Source organism: Octodon degus, unplaced genomic scaffold, assembly GCF_000260255.1.
Source record: "Octodon degus isolate 3935 unplaced genomic scaffold, OctDeg1.0 scaffold00053, whole genome shotgun sequence".
NCBI lineage: Eukaryota > Metazoa > Chordata > Mammalia > Rodentia > Octodontidae > Octodon > Octodon degus.
The window spans coordinates 4,345,425-4,360,855 of NW_004524629.1; the positions used below are offsets into that span (position 1 = coordinate 4,345,425).

At 48.9% G+C, this 15,431-nt stretch overlaps 1 protein-coding gene across 2 annotated transcripts in view; it reads left to right on the forward strand.

Annotated features, from left to right (window-relative positions):
* Rbpms (RNA binding protein, mRNA processing factor) overlaps positions 1–14,851 on the forward strand; it is a 175,223-nt gene extending 160,372 nt beyond the window's left edge. The window contains exons 7-9 of one of the 2 annotated variants that reach the window (XM_023717613.1): positions 7,462–7,595; positions 9,305–9,374; positions 14,747–14,844. In XM_023717613.1, the coding sequence (XP_023573381.1) occupies positions 7,462–7,595; positions 9,305–9,374; positions 14,747–14,761 (219 nt within the window). In that variant the 3' untranslated portion in view covers positions 14,762–14,844. Of the gene's footprint in view, positions 1–7,461; positions 7,596–9,304; positions 9,375–14,746 lie in introns of both variants that reach the window. The other variant, XM_004633291.2, reaches the window with a different exon arrangement.
* Positions 14,852–15,431: the final 580 nt, after the last annotated feature.

The following is a 15,431-nucleotide window of genomic DNA, read 5'->3' on the forward strand; positions in this document are numbered from 1 at the left end:
TTTCCTGTCAGGAACTGGATGAGAACAACCCACAGGTCATCCAGCCATTCATTCCCCCAGCTCTGCTGGTTCCCTTACACAGCCCTTCTGTGTGAGAGTTCGCCAGTCCCGTCTCTTGGTGGTGGAGTTATAGCTGTATCTCGGAGATAATGCGCTCCTAGCCAAATCAAGACTTCCTGGTCCTTCCCTTCTCCATGGCCACTCTAAAGTAGAGCTAAGGAGCCGTTTCATAAAACAAGGTGAGACAGAAACACAAGCCATTTAGGAGGTTTAGAGTTGGTAATTCCAGCCTTGCCAGGGATAGTCAGTGTTCCTTTGGTCAGAGCAGCTATACAGAGCCAGACATCTGACATCTTTAGGCAACAGGGGCCATTGCAAAGGTAGGCAGCCCCGTGTGTGTGTGTGTATGTGTGTGTGTGGCCATATGGTTCTAACCAAAGAGCCTAAGCACCAGTTTTTCTCAGAAGTCACGAATGGGGAAGCAGCCCAGGGTGGGTCTGCAGCCAGGGTGCACCTTGACACTGTTGCACTTGTGTCTTCAGGTTTCTTCAGTGTGTCCCTCTTGGGCCTCTGTAAAGGACCTCTGGATCCCATGTAGACCTTTCCTGACCTTGCTGGGTTCAGAGCCCAGGCCTGAGTCTCAATGAGTCACCCTGGTGACCTCAGCTTCTTCCTCAGAATTACTGACATGTGTGGACCCAGTGTCACAGTTGGCTTAGTTTTTCAAAATCAAACAAATTGTGATGACACTGTGCACAGATAAATTTGAAATTTTTTACTAAGTTTTGTTACTAATTTTTTATCTTTGCTGGACCTGTTTCTTTATCTGTGAATGAAAAGAAAAGACACTTATCTCTTAGAGTTATTTTGAGGTTGAGTTAAATGTTTGGCCTAGAGCAGGAGTTACTAAAATGGTTCTAGTATATGCCCTTCGTCAGCACTTGGTCTAATCTGATGCAGCTCCAGGGTCCTGGCGCCCTCCCTGTAAGTGTAGGAAGCACATATACACTGGGTCTCCAAGCCAGGGCCCAACACAGAGCCTAGGATCCTGGCATTGGAGCAGGGCAAGAAGGCACAGTGCCTGGCAGTGTGGCCAGGCCGGCTGCCTGTCATCATCCTGGCCATCAGCATCCTGCTCCTTCCCAGGCACAGACTCCCAGGGATACCTGCAAATATACAAGGTCTAAGTGCTTTGGAAAGAGACCTAAGGCTACAAAGAAACTTTGAAACTATACAACATAATCTTCATAAAAGGAGAAAGTGAACTTTTCTTTGAAGAAAACCAGTTGTGACAGCGGAGAAAAGAAAAATCAACTCCAAATGGGATCATGTTTTATTCAGGACTTGTTCAGCCAGTGGGGAAGGCCAGGACCCAGTGAAAAGATGGAAAGTGGGACGCACCAACTTCAAGCCTCATGCACTCCACCACAAAGCCCTACTCGCTTCACTAAGCGCGGCTCCTGGGGACCTCTAATGGCCCTTGCTAGCAAACATAGTTAAAAATTAACAGGCTGACAGAATTAAATATGGATGACAAGCAACCACTGTGGACTTAATCTGACACAGGGCGTTACACGCTTGGGTGCCCTTAACCCAAATGGCGTCTTGAATGAACTTGGAGATGTCTGAGCACATTTCACATGCCTTTTTGGAAGCAAGAGCCTGACTTGTGCTTAGGACAGACAGGAAAAAAGTCTAAAAGCCCAAGAGAGAAAAACTGTTCCTGAGGGCTTGTGTTTAATTAAGCTCAGTCCTGATTGGCCTTCACAGGTGTTCACTGTCCTAGAGCCAGTTGTCTTCCATCCAGTCCTCAGCGATGTCTTGCCATCCCTCGGTGGAGCCTGGCCTTCTGCTGTGATTTTCTTGTTTCCCTCCTGCCCAGGTGCTGGGGCAGGTGAGATTGCAGGCTTCATAACCTTTTGCAGAGGGGGTAGCAGGTGGTTTTAATTGTCCTAGACTGGGCAGATGCCAGATAAGTAGTAAGTGCTGATTGCACTTACTGCTGTGTGGATGAGAGTGCATGGGTAGCCAGCTCAGGGTGGGAGAGGGTAGTGGGGCGTCATTAAAAAAGAGATCCTCAACGAGCCCCATTTTATGCAGCATGGACATGTTTGAAAAGTCTCCCAGCTTGTGCAAATGATTTAGAAATGAGGGTATTTAAAAGAACATAGCTGGTGCTCTGAAGAGAAGAGTCTTTATCCTGTAAGTGTTCACTCCAGTCTGTTGGTCAAGTGTGGAGTCTTTTGGAATAAAACGGATTTCTGGCCTGCAGCTTTTCAGCCTGGTTCCCAACAACTTGCCAAAGGTCTTCATGGGGTTTCTTTGATGATCCTGTTTAGAAGACCCTGAGGCCTGCAATGAGTGAGGCAAAACTAGTTTTCTTGTGAGCAGCTTGTGGCCAGGGGCGTGATACTGGGGAAGCCACCACAGAGGAATTGAGGACTCTGTTTGGGGATTGTAAGAGAAACCTGCCTAAGACTGTACAGAACTTAACCGCCACTTAATCTGTTAAGTCATTCATATAAAATACTTGCTGTCCTAGTTACTTTTCTCGTTGCAGAGACAACATATCCAGCACCAAATGTTAGGGAAAGAAAGGTTTATTTAGCTCACAGTTGGTAGAGGTTTCAGTCCATCATCTTCCGACTCCAAGGCAGGGTGGCATGTAACAGGGCAACAGTTCAAGGCTTCAGAAGACAGCAGGAGCAAAAGGGGAGCACCAGCCTCTTTTCCTCCCTTACGACATAAGCAGGCTAACCATCCTCTGGTAGGTGTAGCACTCAGCCGCTGCCCTGCCCTCTTGTACAGGCTCAGACCCTTATAAAGTGAGGGCCCTGATCCCCTACTGAGTCAGTTAAGCTTCTAAACTTCTCAAGTTGACACAGTGAACAGCATCCTAGAATGTAAGGGCAAGTCCTCTGCATTCCAGGATGTAGACTGTTGAGTTAATCATTTGTACTTCTAAACTTCTCAAATTGACAGTGTATCAACAATTACAATCCACCCCTTGTCAACTTGGCAACCAGACACATTTCTATAAAAGGGTTTCCAGATACAGAGACATGCGTATTCTCACTTCAGAGCTTGTACATTATAACACAGGTTTAACAACCCTTAAGAACGGGTATTCTGTCAATGTTACAGTACATTAGAACTATAACATGCCCTCCCTGGATGCCCAGAGACTCACGCACATGGCTTTATGTAAAAAGCATTTAGTCCATTTCTAAGAGTTGCCTATGTCCTAACAATTTCAGCATTGCTGAGAAGTCCAAGTCCCCAGTCTCTGATAGGTAAGGCAAGCTCTTGGCTGTGAACCACTGTGCAAATGAAAACTTAGTTAAGCACTTCCAGCAGTCAGTGGCACAAGATAAAACATTTTCATTCCAGAAGTTACAAACAAGGGAATATAAAGGATTAGGGCCAAAGCAAGTCCAGAATCCAGCAGAGCAAACATTAAGCCTTATAGTTGCCTATACAGCATCCCAAGCAATCTGAGCCAAATGGTGAGCTTCCAAGGGTTTGTGGCTCCACCCCTGTGGCACTTCCAGTGGTTGTAGTTCTCAAGACTTCTCTCTTGGGCTCATTCTGCTCCCTCCTGACAGGTTTCCTCAGACTATCCATGTTCCTGGCTTTTCCAAACTTCTGGGGCCTCCACTGTACCTTTGGCTGCAACAGCTTCATACACTGCCCTCGGGGGATACACTGCCTGGCCTTTGAAATCGGGGTGGAGGCCTTTTTAACTCCACAATTTGTGCATTCTGCATACACCTAAAACTAGCACCATGTGGTCTGCTGCTAGCTGGAGCAGTCACCACACTTTCCTCTTTCGTGGCTGTAATGGTCAAGCGCCAGGATTAGTGGGTGCTCTGAATCCATTTCTCAGGAACAAAACCTCTGTGCCACTGCCATTCTGGAACACGATGTGGCTAGTGCCACCATTCTGGAATATGGTACTCTTTGGCTTTCTCCTCAAAGCAGACTTGCGCTTTTGCATTTTTGAGGCTAGAAAGAGTAGAGACTTGCTGCTTCCTGTGAAGTTCTTGGGCCATCTTTTTTACTTAACTGTTCCTTCTCAGCAATGGCGATCCCTCTGCTCTATCTCTGCAGTACATGGCTTTCCTGGAGCTTCTTTCTGACAAAACTCACATTTTAAATCATCTTACTGGGCTCTTTGCTCTTCATTTGCAACATAAATCTGGCTAAAATCCCCCACCAATAGCCAGGCCACTATCTTACCAATCAACTGCCTTGAAATTTCTTCTGCCAGATTAGTCTGCCACCCTTAATCTCAATCTGGGCAGTCTCCAGACGTAAGCAAAATGCAGGCAAACTTTCTGTCCAGGCATACCACATTATCTGGGTTCCAACAGCCAATGCAGTCCCTCTTCCCAGCAAAAACCTTCCTGGCCTGGTCTTCACTGGTTTTTCTGGTCTTCCAAGTTCTGACCAGTCTCCCATACAGTACAATCTAAGACATATCAGTGGTGCTCTTTCAGGAGACATCTTCAAACCTTTCCAAACTCTTCACACAATCCCTTTCCAAAGGCTCTTGAACCACATTGTTAGGTACAGTCACAGCAATGACCCCGCTTCTCTGGCACCAAATTCTGTGTTGCTGTTCTCTCACTGCTGAGACAAAATACCCAGCACCCAAAATTACGGAAGGTTTATTTGACTCACAGTTTGTGGATGTTTTAGTCTCTTAATCAGCCAAGTCCAAGGCAGTGTGGCATGGCACAGGGACAACATTTCAAGGCTACAGAAGATAGCAGATGCAGCAGAAGCAGGAGAGCAATCCTCTTCTCCTTTCTTACATTGTAAGCAGGCTCCTGGTAGGTGTAGCACTCACATTGTCTCCCTCTTACACAGACTCAGATGTTTACAAAGTGAGGACCCTGGCCCCCTGCTGAGTCACTTAGGTAAGCTGCTAGACATCTCAAGTTTACGCTTTGGTCAAGGTACTGTTTTTTTTTTGTTGTTGTTCAAAATCCACTCCTCCATTAGGAAAGATTCAAGGACATCTGACTGCCCCATGGTGGGACATTCAGGACTCTGGGTGGTTTGTTGGTCTTCTGGTGCAAATGAATTTTATGAGGAGCTAGAAACTTGGATGCTACCAAGATCCACTGGAAGCTGTCACTGGTACCCGCCTTCTAGACCGACATTTATTAGTGCCCACAAGGTCTCCTAGCTGTCACAGAATCAAATGGGTCTGTGGTTATATATACTTGGAAAATGCAGGTGTGGATAAACAGATTTCTTAATTCACTGTTTTTTTTTTTTTTTTTAATGAAGAGAATGAATTGTATTTTTACTTTTTTGGCAGTACCAGGGAACAAACTCAGGACCTTGTATTTTCCTAGAATCATAGACAGTATCTTGTTGCAGTATAGAGCTTCATTAGACTGCTCTTCCAGCCTCACTTCTAGAAACCCTAAAAGCAGTGTGCCTCAGACATGAGTGTGTGCATTGCAGTCACCTCTAGGGCTTTTTAAAATGTAAGTTATGGGCCAGGGATATAGCTCAGTGCATGGTGCTTGCCTGGCAAGTGCAAGTTCCTGAATCCAATTCCCAGAACCACAGGTAGGTAGGTGGGTGGGTGGGTGGGTGAGTGGATGGATGGATGGATGGATGGATGGATGGATGGATGGATGGAATGTAGGTTATAGCCAGGTGTGGTGGCTCTATTCTGTGATCCCAGCACTCTGGGGAAGCTGAGGCAGAAAGACTACAAGTTTGAGGCTAGCTTGAGCAATTTTCTAAAACTCTTTCCCAAAATACATCTTTAAAGAGCTGAGGTTGTAGCTCAGTGCAGAGGCCCTGTGTTCAGTCATCAATACCACATGAAATAAAGCAAATGGGACCCCACCACTAGAGTTTCTACATTCATAACACATTTCTTGGTGGTCCAGGAACCACTCTTTGAAAACCACTGGTATGAATTTAGCTCTTCAGCAGAAAAAAAATTTGGCCAAATCAAGGGATGTTCACTAGCAACAGTGGCCATCAATTGCCAAGCTCCTGGTAAGCAATTCCCTTGTCTTTTTTAAAAGGCCAGTATGATACCAGCCAGGCCCAGGACATGAACCCACTCTTGTGTTTTATCCTGTGCCACTCACACTCCACCATACAAAGCATCAGGCAGAGATCCCATCCTGGTAACAGCTGAGTTTTCCTCTTGGGCATTATTGTGGGGACTGAAAGTTCTATATTTGAATCCTCTGGGCTTTTATCTTACGCATCTATAAATGGAGGAGGATGAAAGTGATTTTTGTGACTAATTTGTCTGGTGTTCCATTTTATTTTTTTATCTCAGTCACTTTTTCTGGATATTTCTCTTAGTGTCTTCTACTCCTGTGCAACTTGCCGCCACATGGAGGAGCCCAGTAGGGCCCTTGATGGCCAAGCCTCACTGTGACAGTTCGTAATGTGGGGACCCTTCCCACAGTCTTCCACGGGGCTTACACCTTGTTCATAGTCCATGAAGTGCCAGCCATGGTCTCTGGTACAGGCCATATCCGATTCGATGTGGATTAGATCTATATCATGTTCTAACATTGGCTTCGGAACTCCCTAGAATTCTGTGCAGGGTTTGCAATTGTGAGTTTGAGTTTGCATCATATGCTATCAGGGACACCAGTCCTTCCTGTTCTAGGGTTGGAGTGCATGGGTGTAGCCCCCTTGATCTGTCCATGGGGAGAAGCACCACTCCAGGAGACTGGGGCAAGCTTCAGGTTTCTGGAGCATTAATGCCGCATCTACAGCAGGCCTTGGGGAAGCAAGAGTGACCTGGAGCCCCAGAACACAGCAGAACATGCCGCTTGATGGGAGTAAGGGTGAATCCTCTCCGTGCACCAACCCCTACCGTGAGCACAAAACAGTCACCAGCTGTGGGCTCCGCCAGGGAACTCTGCCCACCTGCCTCCCATGTAGACAGGAGAAGCAGCAGTCTCAACCTAGCAGCTACCGCCCTCTGCTGGAAGGCAGGTGCAATGGGCCATGGTGCTAGAAGAGCAGGCCTGGCATCTCCAGTGCCTCCAAAAGCTCTGATTCATGGGGCACAAGAGTGATGAGTTTTAGGGCCCATCTTCACCCTGCTGCCACTATGTCCACCCACTGTGAGAGTCACTGGCCTGCTTCCTCACTGGCATCCTCCACTCGAGCTCAGCTGAGCACAATTTAACCTGGACCCCACCGCCTGGATCAGCCACCTTGTCACCTGGGATTCCCCAAGGACGGGCATGTGTGCCACTAAAGAGAATGAATTCGGGGGCTGCGGGAGGGTGGAGAGGCCACAGCCAGAGAGGCGGGTGGGGAGTCCAGGGCTTGCGTCTCCAGGCACCGTCACCACCCAGGCCCTGCCATCCACCTGTGGCTCTCCCCCTCGGCCGCCCCACCCCGGGCCGCACAGCCGCCCGCACTGCATTCCACACTGACCCGGCCTTTTTACTGTGTCAGCCCCCAGCCCCCTGCCCGCTGGGGGCCCTGCAACCCCAGCCCATCCTTTCCCACCTATCTCAAGAAGGCAGCTCCAACTCTGCTCTTTGCTTAGTGAGCAAGTGGATTCCGATGCACAAAGCCGTAAGCCTTGGGTAGGTACGCATTTTTTCTTCTCTTCTTGGCGCCCCTTCCACCTGCCCTTCTCCTTGTCTCTGCACCCTTGTCCAATATCCCCAACCCCCTTGGCTCGTTTCCTTTGCCCTCTGTGTATTTCTAAATTCTCAAGGAATGGTTTTTTAGTCCATGTGCTGGGAAGTTTCTTCAACCCTTGAATTGCTGGGGTGCTAAGCACAGCTGGCCCTTACTGAGGAGCCCCTGGGGGCTACTGTAGCTCAGCATTGCTCCTCCCAGGACCGGGCCACTTCCAGCTGTCCCAACGGAGCCTCACCCACAGTGGCCTGAGGAACTCTTGCTGTGGATTTCGGGTGTCAGAAAAGAAGCTCAAGGTGTGCCCTGGGTCCTGCCAAGCCGCACGTCCCACATCAGTCAGAGCCCTCTATTCCAGGGTGGTCTAGGTATGGAGTCCCCCCTGCTGACAGCCTGGAGGATACAGTACAACCTCTGAGAAGGCCTGGGACAGAGAAGGACCTTCCAGTAACTTCATATGCAAATCAAGGGTGATCAGGGACACTGTAGCTTCTCTTCCAGGCCCGATTTCTAGGGATCTCAGCTTTGAGTCAGCTTGTTTTATTCCAGGCCTGATGCCGCAGTGCTCTGTGACATGCCCATTCAGAATACCCAGATCCCAACTGAATTTCCCATCTGTAAAACAGAAAGTGAGGGGACAGATTTTCATCAGTCCTCAGAGTCCCTGCGGTCAACAGAGCTGCCTCATGGGCCTTTAGCCCCATTGTGTCCCCTTTTAGCCTGAATGACTCCTGCCCCATATCAGTGCTTTGGAAGTCTGAATAAGGCTTTCACCTGCCCTACCAGGGGAGGAACCATCCCCTATGAGGTCCTCCAGCCCTCACCATTGAAAATGTTTCCTTCTTTGCTCCCAGCAGTACTTTCTGTGTTGTTTGTCACGTTCCTGGGGAGGCAGTACCTTCACAGTGCTGGAGACAAGCAGAGTTAAACAAGTACTTGTTGCCTGTGTCCAAGGCCTTTCAGGGAAAACTGAGGTTGTTAATAGGTAAATGTCAAAAAGAACCAGTGCTTGCCCTTTTGTTTTTCACATTTCCCTTGGCATAGGACCCAGAACATTCTGCCAAGTGGACAAAGTATCATTCAACTCATTTGTGTTGGGGTTACCTTCCTTTTTAGAAGCTTAGTGGAAAAGATGGTTACCTTTCCTTTTTAGAAGCTTGTCTTCCCTGGAAAGACTTTTTGCCCAAGGCTATAGGCTGCCCTTCCCAGCAGAATGAGTAGGGGAAATTGAGTAGCCAGCAACCCTCAGTGTCAGGAAGCCAGAGCCCTTTTTCTGAAGGAGTAGGAAGTTTTAACCAGGCCATTGTGGTAAAAGGGGTCATAAACTGCTGGTTTCTTATCAAAGCCGGTATTTCCACATCTTGCCTAGAAAGCTATGAGGCAACCCCTAGCCTGCCTAGGCCTTTCCAAGTGGTATGGAAAATGCAGTTCACTGGGTCAGACTGTGCCTTGGATGGCTGGTCACTCAAGAGGCCAGGGGTGCCAGGGAACTGGCAGAACCTCAGGCCCCTCCAAAGGGGATGCTGCCCTGGGGGCCATGTGAGAGTGCTCCCAGGATGCCACTCTGGCAGTGTGATGGGCACCAGCAGGGAGCACTGAGGAGTTCTGTAAGGAGAGCATGGTCGCTCACGGCGTCTCCCGTGTGTCTTTGCAGATGCGCTGGCTCCCTCCCTCCGAGGCTACTTCTCAGGGCTGGAAGTCCCGTCAGTTCTGCTGAATGCTGTGTGAGTACTGTAAAGCATCTCCTGCCCGCCCTCTGTGCTCCCTGTGCCTGTCCGGCTCTGAGAAGAGCTCCTAGTGATCGTGCATCTTTTCCAGGAGGAGGTTTCTTCATAGGATGGGGAACGAGCGAGCTAGGGGTGCTGTGCTGAGTCTAACTTCATGTTTAGATTTGCGTCCAAAGGAGATGCAGTCAGTTGTTTCTATATAAAAAGTGTCATAAAATTCCGTGACATAAAATTGTGGTTTCTTGCTCTCAGCATTAAGCAGAAACCACCTTCAAGTTGCAGGCCTAAGTCATTCACTGAATCACCTAGTTTGTGTATGAAAGATGTTGTGCTATTCCCAGTAGGCATCCCTTAAGATTTTTTATCTTGAAGCAAACAGTATCCTAAATTGACATTTGTGCAGTTTTAGGCCTAACTTTAAACAACTATTAATTTATCTTTTCCTATAAATGTAGGATGACCGCACAATTGCCACACCTCCTGTAATGCAGTATGCTGACTGGTGCCATTGTTCTGAATCGTCATCTGGGGTTGGGGGGGTCTGCTACAGTGAAGTTGCCACCTATCTGGTCGCCTCAGCCCCCTCTCAGGTTACACCGCCCCTCCCAGAAGAGGGAGAATACTGCTTAGAGGGTGGGACCAGACCTGCGTCCATCCCGTTAGAAATGCTAAAGAGGATGGCAGGAGTTGGGGCATACGAGTTCTGAATAAAATAATATTTATTTCTTGATCTGCATCAATGCCGAGTCCCTGTCTGGATCCCGGGAGGCCACATCTGAAGGCTTCCTGGGAAGCATGGCCAGAGGCAGTGCTGGGCTGGCTTTGCGCAATGCAGTGCCTTTTAGCAAGAAGGAAGGGACGCCAAATGAGATTTGTTTTTTGGTAGTGAGGACTGAACCCAGGACCTTCAGACTAAGCTAAACTTCTAGTCTTTTTTATTTACTTTCAGACAGAATCTTGCTAAGATGCTGAGTTGTCCAGGCTCTTTGGAGTCCTGAGGTCTATTTTTGTCAAGCAAGTTGCCTTTGAAAGGCTGGCTCTAGCTCTGTGCCTGGGGTGCCTTTGTTTACCAGCAGAAACAAAGCAAGTAAGGCCAGGGGTGCAGGAGCAAGCTAGGTGGCCTCTTTCAGTAATGGTGGATTCTTAGGGATATTAAATCAGGAGAATTCCCTCAGTGTGGCAGTCTCAGGTGGAAAAGCTGGCAAGGGAAGGCAGCCTTCAGTAAGCCAAGGGCATGGGTACCAGTCAGAAAGGTCCTGGGCCGCATGTACACAAGTTTTTCCAGATCATCATCATCCATGGGCCTGTCAGGACATCCATCATCCAGAGATCTAGACACAGTAACAGCTACTAGCGCAGAGTTAGCAATGGCTCCCCATAGACCTAGAGTTTAACAAAAAACTTGTAAGATTGAAATCCATTATGTGTAATGTCTCCTGGACTTGAGGCATTTGTTCTGAGCTAAACCTGGGCCCTGGTCAGCCTTCTTTCCCCAGCCCAGAGAGAGTTGAAGAGGAGAGGGGGTCAGGAAGGAGCATCACCACAGCCCATTGCTTCTGGAACCCGCGTCAGACCAGCTTGTTCTTATCTCTTGGATTAAGTCCTTTCCAAGACGGCTGATAAGCCAAGCTGGGTAATATTAGGAAATGTAAGTTAGAATTGGAAATACTGGTGCTCAAGAACTAAGCATTTCAGGCCAAGCTGGGTCTGTGAAAAAGGCCACATGAAAGGAGGTACTACCATAGCCCAGTGACTCCCTCTGTGTCACTGAAGGGGGCTTTCTGGCTTTCTTCCCCCTCCTCCCCCATGAGAGGTAGCAGCAGAACAGAAGGTAGGAGCAAGAGTCTCATATGGGACACGGCTGTCCTGTGTGATGAGCATCAGGTGCCGACCAGACCTGAGCAGCGTGGGCATGCACTCTCAGAGGCCCCTGTGGGATTTTTAATTTATCCACTGTGACTTCTTAGTGCTAAAGAGAAATCTGTGACTGGAAATGTAAACTAAAGTAGTTCTTCATTCTTAAAATAAATATGGGTTGTGCCTGTGTGCTAGATGTAAAAATGAGGAAACCCAGGCCTGTATACCCTCAGGGGCTTTAGTTCTAATGGAGGGGAATTGGGAGCTCAATACGTGAGATACAGGAAGTCACTGCTGGGGGGTGCTCCAGGTCACCTGCTGGGATGTGCCCTGCTGTTGGCCTAAGGACTGCCTCCCTGGAGGGCCTGTGGGCAGGTGGCTGCTCCAGTGCTGTGTTTGTGTGGCTGTGGACCCTGTCCACGTGCCATACTCCCTACGGTTTTATGATGACGCAGCCAGGTAGCTGAAAAATCCCTGGTAGAGGTACCTGGAAATTGCCAGTTTCCCAGATCTGATGAGAATGGGGGAGCATAGGCATCCTTTTTTATCCCTCCTCAGTGGTTATAAGAGTCACAGTTACATGCTTTTTAAAAGGGAAGGCGTTGGTGTGGTGTGGGAGGTTATTCATAAGTACACATGAGGTCTCCTTGGCCTCAGACCAGGCCCACAGCATAGAAATTACAAGCATATGTCATTACAGCCTCACCAAATTAGAAAAGGAAATGGCCAGAAATAATGTGGCTGGAATTGGAAGCGGCCTCACTTCTTTGGCTGTGAGCACAGCATTGTCCCACCCAAAAGACCACGTGTAGAGATGCTTTGTAGGGAGGAAGGCACTGGTTCTTCATGTGGGCCCAGAGAGCTGCTGTGCTTCCTGCCATCACCCCTGCACTCTCAGGGCTTGTGCTCTTAACTGCAGTGCACCCAGAAACTGGAGCAGTTTTTGTGGCTGGTTGCCATTTCCCTTCTATTAATTAGTTCTCCATGTCACACATGAAGTCATAACACAGTAGATATTCAGTGGACAGCTATAGTATAAGGAGGGGGAGGAAGATAATAATAGATACAGTAGTTTGCGTGGTGGTAAGTGTTGTGGGGGAAAGGGGAAGCCCCTAAAGTAAGTGTGACTCACCTATAATATTCAACAACGGAACTTAAAAAAAAATTGGGGTATAACTATGAATGTCCATTTTGTATCTGTGTATTCAAAGTGGTTGGGATAGATATATAGTTGCATTCTCTTAATGAATAGAATGATTTTTTCTAATGGTGTATGTAAGTAGGATCACAAGTCTGCATCTTGTACAGCAATTAACCACTAAGAAGAATATATGCAGTGTATTATTTGTTGAAACTGTACTTTCGATTTGATTTGAAACTGTCTCATTGCTATATGTTTATCAATAAAACTTTGAAAAGAAAAAAAAATAAATAAAGTAAGTGTGACTAGGGTAGGGTCAGCCTGAATGGAGGCCCCTCACTTTGCATACTACAGCCTGCTTTTCTGGAACACGTCCACCTGGCTGCAAATGTTTGGAGAGTGATTAGACATCCCTCACCTTCGCTGAGCAAAAGTATCTGGGCTTGAGATGCAGCTGCCTGATGTGGGGAGGCTTTGGGGAGTCCCTACCGTTGGGTGACTCACAGGTGGCCGCATCCCTTCCTTGGGAGACAGGGCCTTGCCTGGGTGGCTACTCTGAGCCCAGGGTCTTGTGTGGGCCAGTCGACAGGTTGGGCTTGGGCAGTTGCGCTTGCAGGAGCTGCAACCCTGCCTGCTCCCTGTTTCTGAGTCTGGCTGTTTGTCCCTGATGGAAGTTCAGAGGGTGGCCACATGCGAGACCAGGACATCTGTTCAAATCTCAGGGTTCCTTCCATAGCTCAGGTAGAGGCCACGCTTGGAGCCACTGCCTGCCTTTTGCAAGTTCCTGGGCTGTGTATGCACATTTGCTCACTTGTGCTTCTGGAGTTGTCTCCCCTGGGTCAGTGGAAGGGTGTGGCTCGTACCAGCCCTTGCCCCAGGGAGCCCAGCCCTAGCACACAGCTGTCACTTGTGTTGTAACAGGCAGAGCTCATTGACAAACCCCAAGCAGGCAGAGACAGAGCTGGGTGGTCGTCTTGCTTAGCTTAATGGAGGCCAGGAGGACTCTGGGGTCGTGTGGCTTCTTCAGCAATAGGCAGCCCCAGTTGGCTGTCTGTCATCCCAGGACTCAGGAGACTAAAGCAGGAGAATCACTGAGTTTGAGGTCAGTCTGGGCTACATAGCAGGGTCCTGTATCAAAAAGGGGGAAAAAAAAAAAAAAACTTTGGAGAGCATCTACTCATCTTGCATCGCGTTTGTAGTGAAATTTGGGGGGGGGGATGCTTTTGCCTGAATTCTGAGAAGATAGAGTTCCTTGGAAGGCAGGCTCCTTCAGGCTCCCCTAATTCCAGAGCTGCCCAGGGAATCAGCAGCCTCAGTGCCACCTGAGCCAGTGAGACGTCTGAGGAGCTCGGGGAGCTGGTGGCAGAGCTTACAGCCTTCTGGGAGGAAACCCTGCATAGTGAGCAGCCTCCCTCACTTCAGGACAAACACTATTGGCCTGGGTGATAGCTTGAGAAATGTGCTAGAGAACAGGGCCATCAGTGTCCACGTGCAGAGAGCTGGGTTTCTCCCACTGGTGCCAGGGACTTGTGGAAAGCCGTGGGGCCTCTGGGAGTACTGATGGTGACCGCTGTCAGTGTCTGTATCTTTGTAGTTCACAGGGCTCATACTGCAGGGCGGTGTTGGCAAACATGTGGCAGGTGTGCTCCAGTGGGCTGGTGACCAAGTATATGAGCTGTTTCTCCAAACTAGAACGCACTGTTAGGGCTTCTTCACAGTGTTGGCACCTGGTGATCAGTTGAGTTCGGGGTTGCAGTTTGGGCACTCAGCCTTGGAAGGGCTCACCATCACTGCCTGAGGGAATCATGGGGTATGTCGCAGGGGTGGGTTTTTTACTTTTGTTTTCCTGGAGGTGTTTGGAGTAAATCTTAGTCACTGGTGCATGTGACGACACAAGGTTCTGTGGCCCTGGGCTGTCCAAGGCTGTTGTGGCCGATTCTGAGTCTTCCCTACTGGGGCCTCAGGTCCTGCCCTTCTGCTTGGGAGACGGGCTTTCAGGTGGCACTCAGGTCTCGACAGTCCTTGGGATCTAACTGTATGACCACAGGGCACAGTCCCCATGGGGTAGCCCTCGGCAGAGGAGACAATACAGCACACTTCTCAGAATGTCTTTCCACTCTGGCCTGAGAGCCACCTCTGCCCCACTGAGTCCCAAGGTCCTCTTCCTACGTAGGTGCCACTCACTGCCACTCTCATAGGGTCATTTTGAAGAGGCAGCTTGTCCTCAGCTCAGTGTCAAGAGCTTCTTCAGTCTCTTGGTCTGGGGCACTCTACCTCCAGACAGGCTGGCGGTCAAGGCGCAGGGCCACCAAGCGAGAGGCCTGCGGGGAGGCTGCTGGACACAGGTAACTATTGCTTTCTGTCTGTCCAGGTCCCAGGTGTGTGATGGCGGCTGCAATCTGTCTTGTGGGTATTAATGCGCTCTTCACTGGTGGTGACTATTCTCCAGCTGTTCTTCAAAACTGGAGCGTGCTGGTGAGTTCCAAAGGCAGGCGCCGATCAGTGTGGGAAGATGGGCTCCCAGTCAAGGCTTGCCTGCCCAGGGGTTCTGCTGGGCAAGCCTGTGCCCTGCATAGCCCACTGAGGGGAGGCCATCCAGGGTGGCCTTTAGGTGAGGCTGGCAGCATACCCGGATCTGGTTGTCCAGTAGCATGCAGAACGAAGTGCCCTAAGGGAATTCCGCAGAAAAATGAGGCTTTTCCCTTCTGGTTGCAAAGCTCTTTTAGAAATCCAGCACCATCAGGAATGTGTTGTATTCCCGTCCCCTAATCCACCTGGTTATACTGAGTACAGCCCTTTTATGACTTAAACATTTTTATGAATGTTTTCTGTAATAGGATAATTATTTTTGAGTATGACTGAATTTTACAGGATTCTTAAAGAATTCCTCTGAACTGCTGGGCTTTTTTGTCAGTAGTGATTCTAGTGGTATTTCAGTTGGTATCAGCTGTCATTCTCCAGTTTGGAGTCTTAATTACAGTGTGTGTTCCCAGAGGTGACCTATCTGCCAGGCACCAAGAGAGGGGCTTCTAGGTGTCTCTGGAAAGCTTGGCTTA